General features: G+C 37.6%; 1 protein-coding gene across 2 annotated transcripts in view; it reads left to right on the top strand.

Moving 5' to 3' along the window:
- Window positions 1–22,257, top strand: part of marchf6 (membrane associated ring-CH-type finger 6) — a 68,678-nt gene that overhangs the window by 26,998 nt on the left and 19,423 nt on the right. For both annotated transcript variants that reach the window (XM_002938318.5, XM_004915322.4), the window contains exons 6-17: window positions 1,443–1,611; window positions 5,190–5,376; window positions 5,730–5,791; window positions 7,453–7,485; window positions 9,822–9,873; window positions 13,303–13,361; window positions 14,084–14,164; window positions 15,441–15,509; window positions 16,842–16,916; window positions 18,610–18,744; window positions 19,671–19,790; window positions 19,883–19,983. In XM_002938318.5, the coding sequence (XP_002938364.3) occupies window positions 1,443–1,611; window positions 5,190–5,376; window positions 5,730–5,791; window positions 7,453–7,485; window positions 9,822–9,873; window positions 13,303–13,361; window positions 14,084–14,164; window positions 15,441–15,509; window positions 16,842–16,916; window positions 18,610–18,744; window positions 19,671–19,790; window positions 19,883–19,983 (1,143 nt within the window). The remainder of the gene's footprint in view (window positions 1–1,442; window positions 1,612–5,189; window positions 5,377–5,729; window positions 5,792–7,452; window positions 7,486–9,821; window positions 9,874–13,302; window positions 13,362–14,083; window positions 14,165–15,440; window positions 15,510–16,841; window positions 16,917–18,609; window positions 18,745–19,670; window positions 19,791–19,882; window positions 19,984–22,257) is intronic.

Raw genomic sequence — 22,257 nt, forward strand, 5'->3', positions numbered from 1 at the left:
GCCTGTATGTATTTGGATATAGCTCCTTCAGCTGCAATCAGTATTTTTAGTTTTGTGGAAGAATCTAGTGTCTACCAGTGATTTTATGTTAGCCTTATAGGTTCATCACTTTTGGGATTATGGTGGTTGCCTATGGGCCTGCTCCAGTGAATTCGTCATTTGAGGCTTGGTTAAAGAATGTGTGTCAGTGGATCTGACACACATCATTGCCCAGCAATTTTTGCACAGATTTGTAGCCTGAATGGCTCACTGTCCCACATTTGAATGGAAATTTCACTTTATAATGATAGGGCAAAGGGTGAGATGGCTCTCCTGGTTTTACAAAGTTTGATTGCTTATTTCTTTAATGGGAAAGGTACCTTTAAGTAAACTGTCTCTATCTTTTATGTTAGCTTTCTGATTCCGCTTCTTTCTGCCCTGCAACTGTAAATGATGGTGCTGGTACCTAAAATGTCCAATTTCATAGCTATTGTTGTCTTTTATTGGTTATATTTAATGTTTAACCCAACTACTATTCATTTTCATTTCTTACTTCAAAACTACTGTTTAGTTGCTGGGTAATTAACCCTAGCAAGCGGCAGTTAAAATTCCAGATGTGACTGCTGAATAACAAAATATGTAAATAATTCAGAAACCACAATTATCTTTAGATTACTATAACAACTTTAAAATAATTATTTCTAAAGTTAACTACCTCAATTAATGTAATTTCTGAAGACATGTTGATTGCTGATAAACAGAGCCTGTTGCCGTTTGCTTAATTTAAGTTTACACACTTGCATTACCAAATTCATCTACTTACCTACATGCCATAACCTAGGCCAACCAGTGAAATTATATTTTAACATTAGGGCCTGTAAATTGGTTGGAAGAGGACTTCACCTCACCTGATGAGATTTTTCAGACATCCCAATTAATATCTGGCTGAGGCTTGACAGGCGATCTGTTAGGCTAATGCCACACCATGTGTATGACGTATATTTTAGGCAAGGCAAAAAACGTTTGCCGAAAATACGCTTCTACCTGTGCCTGCACCCGAATGAATGGAATATGCTCGGGTGCAGGCACATGTAGCCGACTTTGCATTCTCTTGCATTTTTAGGTGGATTTCGGCTACATGTGCCTGCACTCGAGCATATTCTATTCATTCGACTTGCCGAAAATATACGCCATACTCATGGTGTGGCATTAGCCTTAGGGAGACAAATAATTAGGCTATACATATAGGGGCCAGTAAACTGCTGCTTGTTCCAGGAATTTCTTAGTAAACACTGTCTGCCCAAGTAAGCCAACATAAGGGCTTATGTTACACAGGGTGATTGGTACATGTATTAAATAATGATTTTCCCTTGCATAATGAGACTTTTTAATCTTATTTATTAATCTTTCTTTTTTTCCCCATATAATGTGTTAAATCCCCAAATATTTGTTTTTATTCTTAGGGAGAACTTATTGGCAGACTGTTTACAGGGGTGCTTTGTTGTAACCTGCACTCTTTGTGCATTTATAAGTCTTGTATGGTTAAGAGAGCAAATTGTTCACGGAGGAGCTCCTCAGTGGTTAGAGCAAAATCAGCCACCACCTCTGAATGTTTTGGGGCAGCAGAATGAGGTAAGATGTCTTTTAAGTGTATAACGCTCTCTTCCAAACAATTTTACGACATCATTTTTACCCAAAATGCCAAGAACTTTTAAATGTATTTTACCCTTTTATTCTAGGTACATATCTTGAAGAAAACTTTTTAGTTTTTCTGGGGGAGCTAAATATATTTTTAAAGCACATTATAGAAATAAAAATAGCCATGCATTTTTTAATAATTACACTTCTATAGCATAATATGTGGTTTTAAATACAAGAGAAAAAATAAAAAAACACATTTGTAATATAGAAAAGTAAAAGGTCAACAAACTTTTATATGCATACCCCAGCATGTTGTTATGAAATGTGTACAGATTTCCTTTACTTGCATAGATATAAAACCCAATCCACTTTTGGTAAAATAGTGTTGTGTTTTCTTACCAAAATCCACATATCGACACACATATTTCCCATATGCTCTTAGAATATATGCAGGTTGCTGGAAAGCTGCACACCATAAGAAAGAGATAATACCTGGGTGTCCGTACAGGAAGTGTAGATATACAGGGTTGGATTAACAGCACACACAGGGGTTTTACACAAAGAGTCACATAGGATTAGATGAATAAATGTGAGGCTTTATTCAGTCCGACGTTTCAGCTCCTATCTGGAGCTTTCATCAGGGACAATAACATCACAGTGCTGTACACACGTTTTTAAGCACAAAATGGCGCCAAAGTTGTTGCTAGGCAACCACAAACAAATGCAATAAGTGATAAAAAAACATATACACATAACAAATAGACACTAAAATAAGTGCCAGAACAATTATATACATAAGGACAATTAATCCAGGGCCAAAGGGTATTGAATCAGAAAGACCTCGGAGAGTGATTACAAATGGTTGCCAAATCCCCTTTATATCGATGAAGACAAAGGGAAGCCCCATCTTATTTGCCCACCCCTAGTGTTGAAAAGGAGCTGCACATACAAAGGAATACCCCCAACGTCACGAAACATCGGCACACTGTGTATACGATCGCGGCGCCATTGCTAGGCAACCAACCGCACAGTGGTGAGCGGGCATCGAGTGTCCAAGTGCATTTGGCAGTGCTTCTATGTGTGGAGCGCTTGTGGGGAGCAAGGCAGCAATGTTTGTTAAAGAGCCCTGTGTCACAGCGAATACTCAGGTCACCGAAGGGGTGCACCTGGAGTCGCTGTGAAGGGCCACAAGGTAAAATGTGCACCCATTTTACGGAGAGGTGCGCCAGACCTACGGTCAGCACTATGTGCATAGTACTATGTTTGGATCGGGTGTCTGCACTATTGGGGACATTTTGTGGCTTCCCCCCCACCCCGTGAATAAGCCCTGCATAGGGTTGATCGGCACCCGGACACTGTGGTTGCGAACCCCATATGTGAGTAGTGCAGCAAGCATTGTTTTGTCTATTGGCGCTCCAGCACATAGTGCTGACCGTAGCTCTGGCGCACCTCTCCCTAAAATGGGTGCACATTTTACCTTGTGGCCCTTTACAGCAACTCCAGGTGCACCCCTTCGGTGACCTGAGTATTCACTGTGACACAGGGCTCTTTAACAAACATTGCTGCCTTGCTCCCCACAAGCGCTCCACACATAGACGCACTGCCAAATGCATTTGGACACTCGATGCCCGCTCACCACTGTGCGGTTGGTTGCCTAGCAACGGCGCCGCGATCGTATACACAGTGTGCCGATGTTTCGTGACGACGGGGGTATTCCTTTGTATGTGCAGCTCCTTTTCAACACTAGGGGTGGGAAAATAAGATGGGGCTTCCCTTTGTCTTCATCGATATAAAGGGGATTTGGCAACCATTTGTAATCACTCTCTGAGGTCTTTCTGATTCAATACCGTTTGGCCCTGGATTAATTGTTCTTATGTATATAATTGTTCTGGCACTTATTTTAGTGTCTATTTGTTATGTGTATATGTTTTTTTATCACTTATTGCATTTGTTTGTGGTTGCCTAGCAACAACTTTGGCGCCATTTTGTGCTTAAAAACGTGTGTACAGCACTGTGATGTTATTGTCCCTGATGAAAGCTCCAGATAGGAGCTGAAACGTCGGACTGAATAAAGCCTCACATTTATTCATCTAATCCTATGTGACTCTTTATGTAAAACTCCTGTGTGTGCTGTTAATCCAACCCTGTATATCTACTCTTACAATATATAATATAAAGTCTTGTTAACGTCTGTGTAAATTCATAGCTCTCAGGGAGTACCAAAATATAAGGACTGGTTTTTTTTTTTTGTTTTAGCTTTGTAATTATCCACAGAAACACCTGTTTTTATCCACTTGGTACTTTATCTGTAAATTTAGTGGGGCTCATTCATGAACAATGAGCAAATTTTCACCTGGGCTGTTTGCTATGGCAATCAAATTTTTCCTTGACAGATATTTTTTTATATCTATTACATACATGTATTTATCAGTATTACATTTTATTACTCAATTCACTGTCTGGCGTGTAAGGTCAGTTATACTACTAAGTAGTTTTCATTTCAGCTGCAGTCTGTGTTTTTTAGCACAGTTTATCAATGTGCATACAAATTTTATTCCCTGTTGGTCAATAATGCACAATTATTCATACCTGCCTTGAGTAGTCTGTCTGTCATATCTCTGGATCTTGAAACATGCAAACATGCATTTGGACACAGTTTCTGCATTATTCCAAATGTTTATTGTAAGGTTTAAACCCCCCGCTTATTATCTAGTACAGTGCTGTCCAACTTATGTGGTACCGAGGGCCGGAATTTGTCTGGCCTACTTGGAGAAGGGCTGATAATGGAAGCCAGTTTTAACCACTACCTCTTTTAAATCACACCCACTTCATACCTAGTGTATAATTACACACTTTCGGGACCATATAATGACTGTTTCTAAATGCTAACGAACATCCAGAACAACCCCCTGCCAGGTTCACCTCTCACAGGCAGCATAGGGTAGGCAGAGTATGGCACACACAGGCAGCATAGGGCAGGTATGGTATGGCACACAGGCAGTATAGGGCAGGCATAGTATGACACATGCAGGCAGCATAGAGAAGGCAGATTATAGCACACACAGGCAGAATAGGAAAGGCATAGTATGGCGCACACACAGGCAGCATGAGGTGTGAACAGGTGAACAATGTGGGTGCTTACAGTCTGAGCCTGAGGTGTGAAGAGTGCAGGGATTTTAAAGGTGTGAATATTATAGGGAATTACATTTTTAATTACAATTTAAAAAATACAGGGGTTTACAGCCTGAATCTAAGATTTAACCATGCACGGGGCCAGTTAATCACAGTACTGATACCTTTGTGTAAACTTTAAATGGTAAGCAGTCATAGCAACCAGACAGGTGAAGGGCCACACAAGCGGGCCCGCCAGTTGGACAGCACTAGTATATCAAGCGTTTAACAATTGGGCATATATATATTGTGCATACAAGTTTCAAAAACAAGGTGAGCACACTGCAATCATTGTGCTGGTTGCAAAAGAAATTGATGTTTTTAAATGTATTTTTGAGAATGTTGATTATGTATAACTTGTGATATGGTTTAATTCAAATTGTAAATCAATATGTCAGGTTCCAGCAAACATAGCAGCAGATAATATGGCCCTTGATCAGCCTGCAAACCCTCCAGCTGGCAATCCAGTTGTTGGAGAAAATCCTGACATTCAAGAAGAGCAGGCAGATGATGAAGAAGAAGACAATGATGATGAAGAGGATGCAGTAATTGAAGATGCAGCAGATGCAAACAATGGTGCTCAAGGTACATGTATGCCAGCCTGCTGATCCAGATATCCATCTGTCAGTTCCACGCTTTAAAAATGTCATTTGCCAATGCCCAGTGTCGGCTAGTGTATGGTGCTTTGGTAAATTAGGAAGTGAAGAAGAGTCACAGCTCAGACAACTGGAACTATAGAAAACAGCTGTACCATGTATGCATGTTTGTTCACTCTTCATTATTTATGCCCATAGCCCATTGGTTAAGAGAGCATACCAGAGATTGTCCTGTATATGACAGCCTTAAACTTACGCATTGTGGGATGAGTGATTCCTGAGAGGGAGGACTTCATGTTGTTCATATTGTAAGATTTTTCATTACTGCTAATGTGTTTCTAGATGACATGAACTGGAATGCATTAGAATGGGATCGAGCTGCAGAGGAGCTAACCTGGGAAAGGGTGAGTTGTTGACAGATGTTTTTCTGAAACCTAATATAGAAGCATGGATGTAAACTCACAATAAGGTTTATTGTGGCAAATTTTAACAGTTGTGTTGCTCAGTTTTATTAAAAAAAAATACTGTCATGGGAAACATGTTTTTTTCAAAACACATCAGTTAGAGCTTCTCTAAGCAGCCATGTTGCCTGTGCTCTGATAACACTTTACTGCTGAGCTGCAAGTTGGAGTGATATCACCCCCATCCCAGCAGCGTTCAGCAGAACAGTGGGAAGGTAGCAAGATAGCAGCTCCCAGTACAGTAGATATCAGAATAGCATTTAATACAGGGATGGGTATGGGAAACCCGTTATCCAAAAAGCTTCGAATTAAGGAAAGGCCATCTTCCATAGACTCCATTATAAGCAAATAATTCTAATTTTTAAAAATGATTTCCTTTTTTTCTGTAATAATAAAACAGTACTTTGTACTTGTTCCCAACTAAGATATAATGAATCCTTATTGGAGGCAATACAAGCCTATTGGGTTTATTCAATATTTAAATTATTTTTAGCAGACTTAAGTTATGGAGATCCAAATTACAGAAGGATCCCTTATCTGGAAAACCCCAGGTCCCGAGCATTCTGGATAACAGGTCCCATACCTGTAGTAAGAAATCCGGCTTGCGACTCCTTCAGTTACATGGGAGTAGGAGAAACAATAAGTTACCTGAAAGCAGATCTAATGTGTACCGCTGGCTCTTTCTGAAAGCTCAGACTCAGGCACAATGCACTGAGATGGTGCCTACACACCAATATTACAACTAAATGGCAGAGTGAATTGTTTGCTATGTAAACAGTGTCATTTAGAAATAAAAAGTATACCATAAAAATCATTACAGTTTCCCTTTAAGAAACAAATCCTGCCAGTAATTAGCCAAAGCTTTACTAAAAGATTTTTAGTAAACCCTTTACTTGCTCCCTAGTGTGGCATGATTTGGATTTGCAACTCATAGTTCCCTGTAGATTAACCTGTAATCCGGATATGTACATGTCTATACATATGCCAGACTGCTGAGAGAAAGCTGTTTGGGCTGTTACATTTAACACAGAAAGTGTATTTAATCTGCTTTATACCTACACAGGTTATAAAATATTAAAGTCCTCTGTGATATTATGTAGATATGGTAAAGAAAACCGCTTTATTTTTTTCTGTATATATGCATATAGTTATTTTCATATGTGAATAATAGAAAATTAGCCCTGCTCCTGTGTCCTAGGTAGGGATGCACCGAATCCAGGATTCGGCCTTTTTCAGCAGGGTTTGGATTGGGCCGAATCCACGGCCCTGGGCAAACCGAATCATAATTAGCATAGTTAAATGTCACCACGTGAATACTGAGTGGAGTGGAACATTTTTCAGTGCGTGCTTTCCAAATCCTAATTAGCGTATGCTAATTAGAATTTGGTTTGGTATTCGGCCGAATCCCTTGCAATGCATTTGGGGGTTCAGCCGTACCCGAAAAACCGGGTTTGGTGCATCTCTAATCCCAAGGTTCTTTTGATCTGGAGGCTAAGCAATTTTAAAAGCAAAATTAACTACTAGGGTTGTAACATTTTCACCTGGCATTTTTTGTTAGAAATTTTTATTTTTGTAATTAATACTTTTACCTTGATTGCTTCTAGATGCTGGGGCTTGACGGATCTTTAGTTTTTCTGGTAGGAACTTTTAATTTAAAGATAAATATGTATATTTTAGTGATTGCTTTGATCTTAAAAGAAATTATCTTATATAAATACCCCTCTCTTATTATCTCTTCCTCTCTTATTCTCATTCCACCCCTCTACCTTAATATCCAGATATCCTTAAAGGACAAGGAAAGTCAAATTACTAGGAAAGTCAAAAACACTATTAAATATTACTACTATTGCTGTGTAAAAATGCTATATTCCTGGCTTGCCTAATGAAAGATTTACAGAGATACACTTACTACAAACTACATACTTGTTAAAGTGAACAGCGCCGCCATCTTTAAAAAGGGATGCCCATACCCTTTCCCTCACCATCTTTACTGCGCATGCATCCTCAACACCCCCCCCCCCCCATCTGTGCAGCCCCCCCTGCTCTGGTCTTGGTCCACCAGCAACAACCCCCCCACCCGCCGTGCGCGCTCCCCGCTGTTTACTGCTCTCTCCATATTCTGTGCAGAACACATCCCCGCTCTGGTCTTGGTCCAGCAAGCCCCCCCCCCCCATCAGCACAACCCCCTCCTTGCTCACCGCTTTTCGCTGATGACTGCTCCCTCCTGTTCAGCTGCGTCCTCCTCTAATGGCCCCAGGCGCGCCGCTGCATGCACTATTTATACAGTGCGTCACCATAGCAATAGACACTTGCTGGTCTGTAGAAAGGGGAGTGCGCCTGCTTGTTCTGAAGAGGGAAATGTGCGCATGCGCTGCCTACCTACAGTCCTGGTCGTAGGGTTGTTGCAGGAGCGATGCATTATGGGAATCCTCTTTACCCAGCTCAGCGGTTTTTTTTCCTGTTTGTCTTCTGATCATCTGAACAATGGCAATTTGGGGAGACTTAAGGGCACTATTGAGACAACTGAAGGTATGCCTGCAGCTTGAGATTAACTCTTTATTAGCCTTTCCTTCTCCTTTAATATCTACCACACACAGTGTGTGAACCCTTTAAAATTTTCAATATTTTTATGTGAATGTTACCTAAAACATCATCTGCAACATTTATCCTAAAAGTAGGTAAAAAAAAAAAAAACTTAGTTAAACAAATGAAACAAAAATAATTAGATTTGGTCATGTATTGAAAAAAAATCATATAATTTAAAAAGTGAAATCAGAGTGTGGTTTTTTCAGTTAATGGAATGACAATCAGGTGTGAGTCCAACAAAGCGTGATCAAAAATACAACACATTTGTGGGTGTGTATTGTGTACATATGAAGTAAATTCAAGACCGCTGTTTCCCTACCCAGAAGTGGTCGACCATCAAAGGTAACTCCAACGCAATGCATCTAATAGTCCAATAGGTTACAGAGGAACCCACGGTAAGGCCTAAGCAACTGAAGGCCTGTCTTACACTGGCGAATGTTGATGTACATGAGTCCTTTAGGAGAACACTGAACAGTAATGGTGTGTAGCAAGTAGAAAGCCACTGCTCTACCCCCAAAATATTGCTGACCATCTGCAGTTTGCTGAAGATCACGTAGACAAACCAGAATGATACTGGAAGAATGTTTTGTGGACAAATGAAGCCAATATAGAACTAGAGCGTTACATTTAGAGAGAGAAAAACACTGCATTCCAGCACAAGAACCTAATCCCATCTGTGAAGCATAGTGGTGGGAGTGTTCTGGTTTGGGCCTGTTTTGTTTCATTTGGGCCTGGACGGCTTGCCATAATTCATGGAACAAATGAATTCTAAATGAGAGAATTCTAAAGGAAAATGGCAAGACATCTGTCCATGAACTGGATCTCAAAAGACAGTGAGTCATTCAGCAAGACAATAATCCTAAACACACATGTTGTTCTACCAAAGAATAAAGTGAATGTTGTGGAATGGCCAAGTCAAAGTCCTGACCTTAATCCAATTCAAATGTTGTGGAAAGTCCTAAATCAAAGTTGTTCATGGAAGGAGATCCACCAGCATCCAAGATATTCTGTATGGAGGAATGTGCTAAAATTCCTCCAAGTTGATGTGCAGGACTGATCAACAGTTAATGCAAACGCCAGTTGCAGTTATTGCTGCACAAGGGGGTCACACCAAATGCTGAGAACACAATTCACTTACTTTTGCCACATGCAGATATGTTATTGGGTCTTTTTTTTTTTCAATAAATAAATTTTGTTTCATTTGTTTTCTTAATCAACTTTTAAGACTTGTTTAAATCAGATGTTTTAGGTCACATTCATATAAACATAGAATACATTTTTTTTATTTTAAATTTAAAGTAAATTGTACAAAATATATTTAGCAATGGTAATCGTAGAAACAAGTGCATATATGCAATTATAAATGTGTTGTCTTTTTATTTTGTAGGAACATGTATTTTGGGTTGTGTCATTAAATACACTTTTTATACTTGTCTTTGGTAAGTACTCTTGTCTTTGGTAAGTACTCTATGCACCCTTTCCAAGAAAAAAGTTTCTCAGCTATCTGCTTGTATCTAAAGATTAGTGTGACAGAACTATTTCTTATGCAAACAACACTCATCCAGTGATCATTCACATTAAAGCAAACATGAAATAAACTTCCATAGAGCAGTAATTTATGGAAGAGTAACATCAAAATTTAATTGTTTTAAAACTGTTAAAATATAATGTACTATTACCGTGCAGTGGAAAAACTAGAGTGTTTGCTTCCGAAGAGTTACTATCGTTCAGTTCTAGACTGGCAATCTGTGGATTGTGACAAATGCCAGAAGGGCTGCTGTAAGATTCCATAAACAATAGACTACTATTGGGCTGCTGTTTGGGTTTCTGTTTGTGTACATGAAATGCCAGGGCCTATTTTGAATCCCTGTCTGGACCTAGTTTATATATTTAAGCTGCTATGTAGCCACAGGAGTAGCCATTAGACTTGAAACAGTGCTTAATAGAAGGTAATTGTAAATCTCTATAGAATACAATATATTTTGTTCTAAAACCATGAAATTCTACAGACCTTCTCTGCTGTGTAACTTGTACCTTTACACCTATTTCAGATTTAATAATTAGCCCAACTAAACAGCATCTTATGTGTATAAACGATAGTAGTGTTTCTAAAGCAAACACACCAGTTTTACCAGTGCAGGACTTTATATTTTAATTATTGTAAAACGCATTCATTTCTTGGTGTTACTATTGCCCTATTAAGGAGAAGTAAAGTTAAAATCACTGGGAGTGCCAAATATTGGGAACCCCCAGTGATGCTGGTGCTCCTATTAGCAGGAAAATGCACTGGCCCATGGTACATGCAGGCCAAATGTTGGGAACCCCCAGTGATTGTAATCACTTACCTGATATCCCAGGCTGGTGCTCCTATTAGCAGGAAAATGCAATGGCCCATGGTACGTGCAGGCGAGCAATCCTCTTCCTTCCTTCTTTCTTTCTTTGTGATCCTGGGGCTGACTCATGTGAAGTAGAGTGAAAAAGCCAGCTTATTTGATAAAGTTTGGCTTTTCGCTCTACTTTACATTTGCAGTCGGTGAAAGAAAAGACAAAACAGAATTGCCCAGGGCTGGTGCCGTTTTCTGCTAATAGGAGCACCAGCTTGTGATTACAGTCACTGGGTGGGGAGGGGGTGCCTAATATTTATGTCCCCCAGTGATTTTAATTTTCCTACTCTTTTAAAGGTAATAGTAACACCAAGAAATTAATGTGTTTTACAGTAATTCAAATATGATGTGCTTTGCACTTCTCACCAGCTATGCAGCACATCTACACCCCTGACTCTAGTGCTGAATGAATAAGTGCTAAGGGGCTAATATTGCGCTTTAATACGTGTGGCAGGCACTCACAGATATATAGGATCAGGGAAAAGGGGAAGGACTTTAAAAGCAAAGAGAGAATTCAAATATAGATGTGTGTGTGTATATATACATACTTTAGGTTTCAAACTGATAAAAAATTATAGAAGTGTTATTCATAATAACAAAAGACCTCAAAAGGGGAATTTAGACCCGCAGGGTGCCTAGTCCCCAGTATAGAGATCCATTTTACCTCTCTCCTACTTAAAAGAAGAGAGAGATTTCCACCTCTGGGACCCATTGTGATTCGTTCTATTTCTATTACTGAAAGAAAGTTGGAATTACCATCAGAACAGGAATGAAAATGTTTAAAGACATTTGTCCCTTTCTGCCATCTTATATCCAATAAGTGTTCACGAATGCGTCCTTTTAAGCATTCAAGTGGTTTGCCCGACATACAGCTTCCCACATTTTGTGCAAGTTAGCAAATAAATAACATTTCTTGAACAGCAATTAATAAACTGCTTGATAAAATATTTTTTATTTATAATGTGGGAAGTAAAAGACTTAGTTACTGATACAAAGGTACAGGTAAGGCATCTATTAGAGCCATATTTGTACATCCCAATTGTTGTTAACCATGTGGGAACACTAGCTGGTTTTTAAGAGGTAATCATACTGGGGGCTAAAAGGTTGCCTACGGATCTACATTTCCTAGTCACAAATTTACAACCATTTCTTAAAACATTATCCAAAATAGGACCAGTCTTCAATATAGTGAGATTCATATTAACAATCATTTTTATCGGAAAAAATTGTGGACTATATGTAAAAATACACAAAAGTACCTCAGACCCAGATTTGGGTCCCACAGTCCCAAGAGGGACATTAACCGGGGAATCAATCTGGCTCTCGTCATTGCTTTGGTATTTTCTAAAAAGCTGAAACCTGGGAGTTCTCAATGCTCTAGAAAAGGCTCTAATAAGATCAAGTCGGAAGCCCTAGCTAGAAGATGATCTCTTAAGTTCACATGACTTTTCAACAAAATCATCAAATTCAGAACAGATTCTTCTGCTCAAAAACTGACCAATTGGTATATTCCTAAGCACATGTGGAGGATGTGAAGAAGATGCGTGCAGAATTGTATTTCCAGAGCATTGCCAAGTTTATTATGTGTTATTTCTGACAGTTAACCAGTGCTACCTATTGATCGGTTTATATGGTTACCTGTAAAGTAGTAAACTTACAGGGGATCTAAAGCCAAAAATTAATTTATGTAAAACTTAAAGTGGTTTTGCAGTTTACATACATTTTCTATTTTACGTGATTTCTGGGGTATTAGCAGTTTTACACTGTTTTATGTATGTGCATACGCTGTGTTATGTTTTATAAAGTTATATGCTGTTGAATGTTGAAGCCTTGGGAAATAGTGGTAGGAGACTAGGAAGCTTGTCTCAGTGTGTAAAATAAAGATGGTGAACTGTTAACAACCTGCCTGCATTACTGTCCAGCATAACTGATATAACACACTGCTATGTAGGCTTTTAGCGTAACAGCTTTTTGATGTTTAACTACCACAGAATTCCAAGTCAGAAGCTTATTAGACCATGTGTGGTGGCAAAACAGCCCATTTATCAATATCTAACTAGAAATTGGTCAGATATCTGTTGGGCAGGTAAGAAAATTAATTTGTTTCAGGGCAACATTAGGTGGGTTATGTAGTCATTTACTCACTCTTCTACATATGCTCCTCTTATGATACATCATTCAGGTGACTTGCCAAACTAAGCAAAGATCTTCTTTACATGAATGCAAGTTCAAGAGCCAGATAGTGGTTTTAATAACAATATGAAGGATGGAATGGGATGGACGGAAATGCGGGCTAAAATTAAAAAAAAAAAAAGGTTAATTGCTACTTAGAACCAGTCTATGATTCAATTTATAGGTTTGGTGGCCCATGTAAAGCTGATTTGTTGCTTACTGATTTTATAATTGCTAAAATACCAGATACAGGTGCTAACAGAATCTTGCTTTATGATTATTGTCAAGTGTTGTATCTTTTTACTTTTGCAGCATTTTGCCCGTATCATATTGGTCACTTCTCAGTTGTTGGCCTAGGATTTGAGGATTATGTAAGTATAATTGTAGGGAATGTTTCATTTTATCTTTTGTATATGAGGGGAAGACTTTCTGTTTTGAGAAGGATTCAAATTCAAGGTAAATCTCAACCTTTCCTAAGCCCAGTGATATTAATTTCAGGTTAATGTGTGAATATTTCCTATTCACATTAATAGTGCTGAACACACTTTTTTGCTTTATGTTTAATCGCTATGGTTTTTGTTACTTCATGAGCTAAGCCTGGCAAACTGGAAAGTTGAAGCTGCTCCATATTTGCCTCTTGTGAGGTATATAGATTATTAGAGCACAGATAACGCCCTTTTCTAATCGACTCATATGTTATCTTTGTTAACTGGTAATCTAATATCTACCCTGCAAAACCCAAACATGGTTACATTACGACTTTTTAAGCCATATTAACAATATATGATAGTGCATAATTTAAAACCTAGCTATGGGTTATCGCACATGAGGCATTTTTGACCATCATGGTGTTTGGAGGAAGGAGAGTAGATTTCATAACCCCTTTGATCACCATTCACAAGTTGAGATTCTGCCATATGCATATCTTTTACCATTTTATTTACTGAGAAGTGGTTGCAGGCAGTCAAAGGAGTTATTGCCACCATCGTTCTTTTTGAGAGTACCGCTATATTTTAATCGCCATGCATGTTATAGTCGCTAGGCCCAGTTACTTGATGACTGAACATTTCTGAATTAACTTTTCTATTTCTAGGTAAGAGCATCTCACTTTGAAGGCCTTATCACAACAATAGTTGGATATGTTTTGTTAGCAGTCACTTTAATTTTATGCCATGTATCCTTTCTGTAAACTTTTCTGTTAACCAAGACTGTATGCAGTGAAACGTATTGAAATCATCTAAGTCACTCCTAAAGGCATTTAAAGGAGAAGGAAAGTCACTTGGGGGTGCCAAAATGGCACCCTGGGCCGGCGCATGCGCATTAGAGTGAAAAGCCGACTTTGTAGTTAAAGTTCGGTTTTTCACTCTACTGCGCAAGTGCGAGAAAGAGGAAGAAGGAAGAGCTCGCTGCTACCATGGGCTGGTGCTGTTCTTTCCTAACAGGGGCACCAGCCCGGGTAAATGGTAAGCGATTTAAATCACTTGGGGGTGCCTAACATTTTGGCACCCCCAAGTGACTTAACCTTACCTTCTACTTTAATAAATTCTGCCATCACAACATCACCCAGCAGGGCATTCTACAAACTCACTGCTCTCATTGTGAACAACCACCAACACTGCTTTTAAATGAAAGTTCTGTTCCTGTAGTATTAAGAGTTTGCCTCTGTTGCGTCGTTTCCTGCCTGTCTGGCTGGCTGGCTGTCTATCTATAATGTCCTCTAATGTACGTGTAAAGAGTAGTCATGTCCCCTTCAAGTGCCTTTTCTGTCCCTTGTGGCCATAGCAATAAAGAGGCAAAATATGTTTTTGTCCTTAGAGTTAATGCCCTTTTTATGCAAACAGTACTTTAATTGCTTTAGTAGCCAGATAATGGCACTGCCTAGCATTACACAGCTTGTTATCTAGAAAAAATCCCCAAATATATATACACACACACACACACACATATGTGCTTTACACGTGAGTGCCAGTGGTTTCTATTCTCGGTTATATATATATATATATATATATATATATATATATATATATATATATATATATAAAAATGTTGTTCTTTTTTTAAAGTCCCCATGTGTGCAGCACTCTGTTCTTCATTTATATATATATATATATATATATATATATATATATATATAATATATATGAGAGAGAGAGAGAGAACACATATGTGTTCTGTAAAGGGGCGTTGCTGCCATGAGGAACTTACCTGAGGTGGCAGCATCCCTAAAGTTAACAGCGGCGGCAAAAAGCCGCTCCTAGTAACTTCAAGACCATAAATTCCATTTTTGGAATCTTTGCACTCTCTACACTAGAGATGTGCCCCCCAATCCCTTCCGACACAAAAAAAACCTTTCCCTAGGTGACAAAACTGGTTCTGTACTGTATTAGTGAAAAAATGTCATTCTCCTTTTTTTTTTTTTTTGTGGATGTTTTCCTTAACAGAATGTCTAGGCATTAGCTGCAGTTGTAAAATTTCAGCGCTCTCGTCGCCTGTTGGGGATTTGCTACATTGTTGTAAAGGTAACTTTTCCTGAATAAGTCTCTCCAGCAAAGTTTCACAGCATACACGTAGTGGGATATTTACTTGTTGTGGATAGGTCCTGTTAAAAATATGATGCATTTTAAATGTATTTAAGTATTCTTTAGAGGACCAAATCTCATTTCCATACAACTATATATCCTGTTATTGCAAAAACAAACATGGAGGGTTGACACCTTTCTGGTAGTTATGTCATGAGGGACAGGCCAGTTTACTTTAGGGGTGGGGGATAGTGACGACATTAGGAGGGTTTTTTTCCCAGAATTCTGAAACATGGACAAGCAGTTTTGAACCAGCCAGCCCCAACCAGTCAAGGGGCTAAACTGGCCCCTTTATAGTATGAGGTGGGCAGCAATGTTCTAAAATAATCTGAAAGTATAATAAAGTAGGGATGCATAGCATAGCACTTATTGCCGAATTTGTATTTAACGGAATGCATAGGGTTCAGCCAAACTAAATCTAAAGCCTTTGTCATGTCACTTTTAAAGGAGCAGTTCAGTGTAAAAATTAAACTGTGTAAAATAGATAGACTGCACAAAATAAAAAATGTTGTCAGTATAGTTAGGCAAAAATGTAATCTATATGCTGAAGCAGGCAGATGTCTAACATAATTGCCAGAACTTTACTTCACCAATCAGTGAATTTAGGGGGGCCATATGGGACATAACTGTTCAGTTAGTTTGTGAGCACGCAGGTCAGATTCAAATGCAAACTAACTGAACAGTTATGTCCCATGTGCCCCCCCCCCCCTAAACCCACTGACTAACTGAGAGGCTAGAGAGCTGAAAGCAGGAAGTAAAGTTTTGGCTATAATGTTAGAATCTGTACACTCCAACCTTTATAGATTACATTTTTGCCTGACTAACTATAGTGCAAATAATTTTTATTTTGTGCAGTCTATCCATTTTACCCAGTTTAATTTTTACACTAAACTGTTGCAATACATTTTTGTTAGAAGCAAAATTGTCCATTTTGCCCAGTGTTGAATTTTTAATTTGTAGGTGGGATTCAGTTTATAATTTATCAGAATCTAACAATTACAATTCAGTTTATAAACTGAAAAATAATTATGGTAATAAACCCATAATCAGTCAGCTTTCTACTTGCTATCTCCCTTTGTGGAATGTTTTTAGAATAGCATACTATACAAAAACTATATAGATGTTAACTTTCTCTTTAAGCTCAGATAATCTTGCATTTGTTATAAAACTCATTTTAAAAAATGGAACATTTCAGACTAGATTGTATATATGTGTGTGGGGGGGATGCTTAATGTACAAGAATAACTAACTATTTCCTAATTTTCCTTCAAGGTGTCTTTATTAGTAGTCGTGGAAATTGGTGTATTCCCTCTCATTTGTGGCTGGTGGTTGGATATTTGCTCATTGGTAATTTTAATTTATTTTAAAAAATGTGTGTTTTTTTTTGTTTGGTTGGAGTATTTATGTAATTGTGTAAGAGAGAAAATATGTCTTTGGGTGTGTGAAATAAATATGTATAATATATAAAATAATCTTTCACTTCCCTCTCACACTACAAACTGACCAATAAATATTGAAGTCTGTGGCATCAAACTATATAGCAGCTGCAAATATTAAAATGTCTGTATAACAGCAGTACATATGTCGTACCCAAATGTACGCACTGCATATGCTAGATCTTTATCTAAACAAATATTTAAAATATGGTGGTACATTTTTAAAACTAATTGCTTATCAGTTCATATGGGCAACTGCACTTGTGCTATGTACCACCTATATTTGTATATGAGCCCTGTTAACATTTGCCTCAACATGGCTGTTTCTGATTAGGATTGGAATAGAGACTTGCCTGCATTGGTGACATCATTATTCATGTGTAATATAACTGGGTGATGAGCATTTCAGGTGAGAATGGATACATGGGGGGCTTAGTTATCAGTTTTTAAATTTGTTAATTTTAGAGGTTTTATTTTTTTTTCAATTTCAATAAACTCAAAATGTTTGCTTATTTATATAAAAATTAGGAAAACCGCATAAATGTTGCTGTCTAGGGTGCATTTAATAATGTTCAATTTTTTTCACATTTCCTATTTTTTTTGTGCCAAACCATGATTTGTCACAGAAAAACAAACATGATTTTTCAGTGATTTATTATGTAACATATCAGAAAGCAAAAATACGCCATCTAAAGCCTGCCAAGATCACGTAGAGGTCCTTTTACAATTGGAAGATCTTTCTTATTTTTGTAGTTTTAGAGGTTTTTAGTGGTTTTGTGTCACAGTACAGAAAAGTTGCAGTTTTCCAGTTTTATGTGTGTCTTTTTTTTGTGCTTTATTAATTCAGATCTTATGATAAATTACTCAGATTTGTGGAAACAAGTTTAGCCCTGGTTTAAAAGGCCTCTAAAATGAGAATGCTGATAAATGGGCCTCTTAGTAACAGTGGCTATGGTGGAATGTGTATGAGTGCTGAGTGTGGCTGCTGAATACAGAACAGTATATATGGGTACAGAGTTGCACAACTTGTCATGGTGCTGCATGTGTGGTCACTGAGCAATGTCACTGGTAAGTGTAAATGAGGGTTGAGTAATAGTTGTGAACAGAGAGTAATAAAAGTGTGCTTTGTAATGTGGTCCCATGTCACAGAACCATGTATATGGATGTATTGTATTTGTGTGCTAAGCAAGATTGTAGATTATAAAGCAATGTGTGTAGATATAATATATAATATTCCTGTCCATACTGTAATATAAATACTTGCTTGCTTAAACAATAAATACTTATTTGCTAAAGTAAAGTAATTGCTCGAAATGTAATGTAAATAGATCCTTAGTAATGTCACTGGTCACAGGACAGTGTATATGGGTACTGGGTAATATCGCACACCAGTCAGTTGGTACTGAGTGATATTACTCTGAACCTTGAACCATATAGTGGTACATTTCACATATGCAGTCAAATATCAAGGTTGTTTCAGCAATCTTAAGTAAAAAAAAGATGTTATTCATAGCATCTAAAATGAACAGCAAAAAGATAAGCAATAAAATGCATTCACATACATGAAACATTCTATAATGTTTACAGCTAATATTTTTTTTCAGGAAATGTTTGACGCAACGTTAAAAGACAGAGAACTGAGCTTTGAGTCTGCTCCTGGTACAACTATGTTTCTTCACTGGCTTGTGGGAATGGTTTATGTGTTTTATTTTGCTTCATTCATTCTCTTACTAAGGGAGGTAAGTTGATATCGTGTAGCTTTCACTGTTGTCCTTTTCACAGTGAACATAAACATAAATGCACCAACTATATAGACAGGGCATTGACAGAAAGAAATGTGGAAGTTAAAAAGTTATGAAATAACTGGTGGAAAGGAAACAATTGCCATCATACCTTCATACTTTGTTTTTTTCTATGGATTTACCTAATGAAAATATTTGTAGCTCACTATATTTTTCGATTTGCTTTTTTCCTAAGGCCTCTTTGAAGGTATTTGAACAACTTCTGGAATCATTGTTGCACGTGCATGTTAGACATTTGCTCAGAAACTTGGACTGTCAGCATTTTTAAATGACAGTCTACTTACATGCAGGTGCATCTGTGATTCTTAGTAGGGGAGGTGCTGCTAAGAGAATGTAAAAATGATAGGAGCAGTGCAGGGTACATTTTGATGTGATTAGCTAACTGTTGAGAAAAAGGTCAACTTGAAGCACTGTAAATAAAGAATGAAGGGGTTGGATATATTTTTGCAAACATGCTCGTACAGATATGAGATCTCTTATCCAGAAACTCATTATCCAGAAAGCTCCAAATTACAGGAAGGCCATTTCCCATAGAGTCTGTTTTAATACTTCTAGTTTTTGAAAATTCATTTCTCTGTATTATTACAACAGTACCATGACCATTCAACCAAACTAAGCTACATGAATCCATATTGGTGGCAAAACAATCCTATTTGGTTTATTTAAAGTTTAAATGATTTCCTTCAGTTTTAAGGTATGAACATCCAAATTACAGAAAGATCCCATATCCGAAAAACAAAGGTCCTAAGCATTCTGGATAATAGATCCTAAACCTTTACCACATTTATACATTTTTCATTTGTCATGTTGCCATTTTTTTCTTCCATTTTTTCTCATTCTTAATCCATTATTTTCTTTTTTAGGTTCTAAGGCCTGGGGTTTTGTGGTTTCTAAGAAATTTGAATGATCCAGATTTTAATCCAGTCCAGGAAATGATTCATCTGCCAATTTATAGACATCTCAGAAGATTTATTTTATCAGTGGTAAATGAACTGTCTTCAATTTCAATACAGTATACAACAGATGTTTGTTATATATTTTTTTGTGTTGCAATATATTTCCCTTTTCTCTCTAGATTGTGTTTGGCTCAATTGTACTTCTTATGCTTTGGCTTCCAATTCGGATAATCAAGCATATGCTGCCTACATTTTTACCATATAATGTGATGTTGTACAGGTATGTAAATAAAATATGCATTAAACAGCTATACCAGAGATATGCTATCAAAGTAATGTCTAAACATTTAAATAACCATAATGCCTAATCATAATGAAGATTTTTGTGTATTTTGCACATACTAAGGTTATTAACTATGGAAAAACTATGCAGGAAAAAATACCAAAATGCTGTTATTTTAACATAATGTTAGAGGTTCATGTAATTAAATATGATGCAAATTTGAGCTAGACCAAGGTATTGTGTTTGAATACCTAAGAGCTGTCTTGGTTAGGGCCACATAGATTCAATGGAATCCTCCACAAATGTGTTGGCCAAATGCCAAACCCTAATTTATTTATTACAATCTGAGAAAAATAAAATGTGCATCATTGCTTAATAAAAATAGCTTTAAAGCAGAAGGAAAGGTAAAAACTAAGTAAGCTTTACCAAAAAGGTCTATGTAAATACAGCTTTAAGCACTCACAGAAAAGCTGCACTGAGTCCTCTATCAAAAGAAACACAGGATTTTTTGTTTCCTTTTTTGTAAACACGTTCTTTAGTATCAGATTTCCTCTCTCATAAAAATCCTTTATTGCTGGGGCCGGAGTCTGTGAAGCTCTCTTACTTCTCCTGCTCCCCCCTCCCATAAGAATTCAGTATGAATTCTGAACTACCAACAGCTAAAGCTACAGAAGGGAAGCTAGGGAGACCAAGCTAAAATGGCAGCTGCTATCTTAAACAATCTGAGGGAGCTTCTAGGGCTCTTTACTTAGGTATGGTAAAGCTTTCTGCAGAGTAAATATAGTGTTCTAGGTGGCACTTGTCTATTGTCAGTAAAATGCCAAAATTACTTTCCTTCTCCTTAAAGTCACATGACTTAAGGATTTGGCTTTCATTTGGCCAACCCCTGAAGATTTGGTTAAAATTTGCTAACATTAAAGCAATCTTTGCAACTGTTCATTAAAGTCTTATTGGAAAACATACCTTTAGAATATATGCTTAACCATCAAATAATGTATGTCATAATAAGTGACCTATTAAAGAACCATACATAACTGGCATATACATATCGGTACATATTGGATTCAAAATCTTTCCAATTTTAGTACTACTTTGGATAGGCTATCGCTATTAGTATTTATTGGTGTGTTACACTACAGGCAAAGCTCTTTATCAAATGCACAATAGTGTGAACAATACGTGAACAAGAAAATTTAAGTCCAACCTCCCTCCTAATCCCATAGGTTCCAAGCAGCCCAAACAGTTCTAAGTCCAATTATATTTTGTACCTAGCCCAGGAACTACCAAGACTTTTGGTCATCCACCAAAATGCAGCAGAGAAAATACATAATTACAAGGAAAAAGCACAATTGTAATACAGTTACTGCCCACTTTAACTATTACCTACTTATTACTCGAATGTCTTACCACGTGCTGACCAAGTCTCAGTAGGGCAGTTCATATCGGTAAAAGAACGGACGTTACCATTTTTAATACATATGTGACACCCAATTAAAGAAAACATTTATGCTCCATGTATCATTAAATCCATTAGGAGCTAATTTTTTTTTATCCACACTGCCTCTCTTTGCAAAAGATGCTTTTATTATATGCGCCCCATGAGGGGCATTTTACCACCTCTAACACCATCCAGCGCAGTTGCGATTGGTTATGTTTTAGTTGATGTAAATGCCTAGAGACTGCTGTGTAGCTAGCGGATTCTTCTTTAAAGTTTCTAATGTCCATATTATGTTCTTATATCCTGGTCTATTCAATTGGCCAACATACTTATCTGTTGGTTAAGTATTCAATCTGGGGGTATAGTTTTCCTTAGCTGCTACCTTATACTCTGCCTCTTGAGACATTATCAGTAAATATACGCCTTTTCCCTTGAGCCATCATTTTGCTGGTCTGTGTGCTTCTTCAGAGATACCTTGACAGGAAATAATGAGGCTCCAACGGTAAGAGGAACAAGAGTGGGGGTAAAATCATTCATTCACTGATGTAACCTAGCATGGTATGTGTTCCCCTTATTTGTGTGTGAGCACATAAAATGGCAGTTTTTTTTCAAAAGGATTAAATCCAAAGGCATGTACTACTTGAAAAATATATTTTTATAAAAATGCTTTAAGAGAAGCAGTGTTTTACATGTTGCTCTCAGTGCCCCCAAAACCAGGTAGTTATTTTTGAATTCCTGACTTGGTGGTAAGTTTTTGTTGTATAAAAACAGGATTTGCTGCCAAATAAAGCCCCCTGTAAGCTGATAGTGTGCATAGAGGCTACCTAATAGCC

The sequence above is a fragment of the Xenopus tropicalis genome, chromosome 6 (genome assembly GCF_000004195.4).
Source record: "Xenopus tropicalis strain Nigerian chromosome 6, UCB_Xtro_10.0, whole genome shotgun sequence".
Taxonomy (NCBI): Eukaryota; Metazoa; Chordata; class Amphibia; order Anura; family Pipidae; genus Xenopus; species Xenopus tropicalis.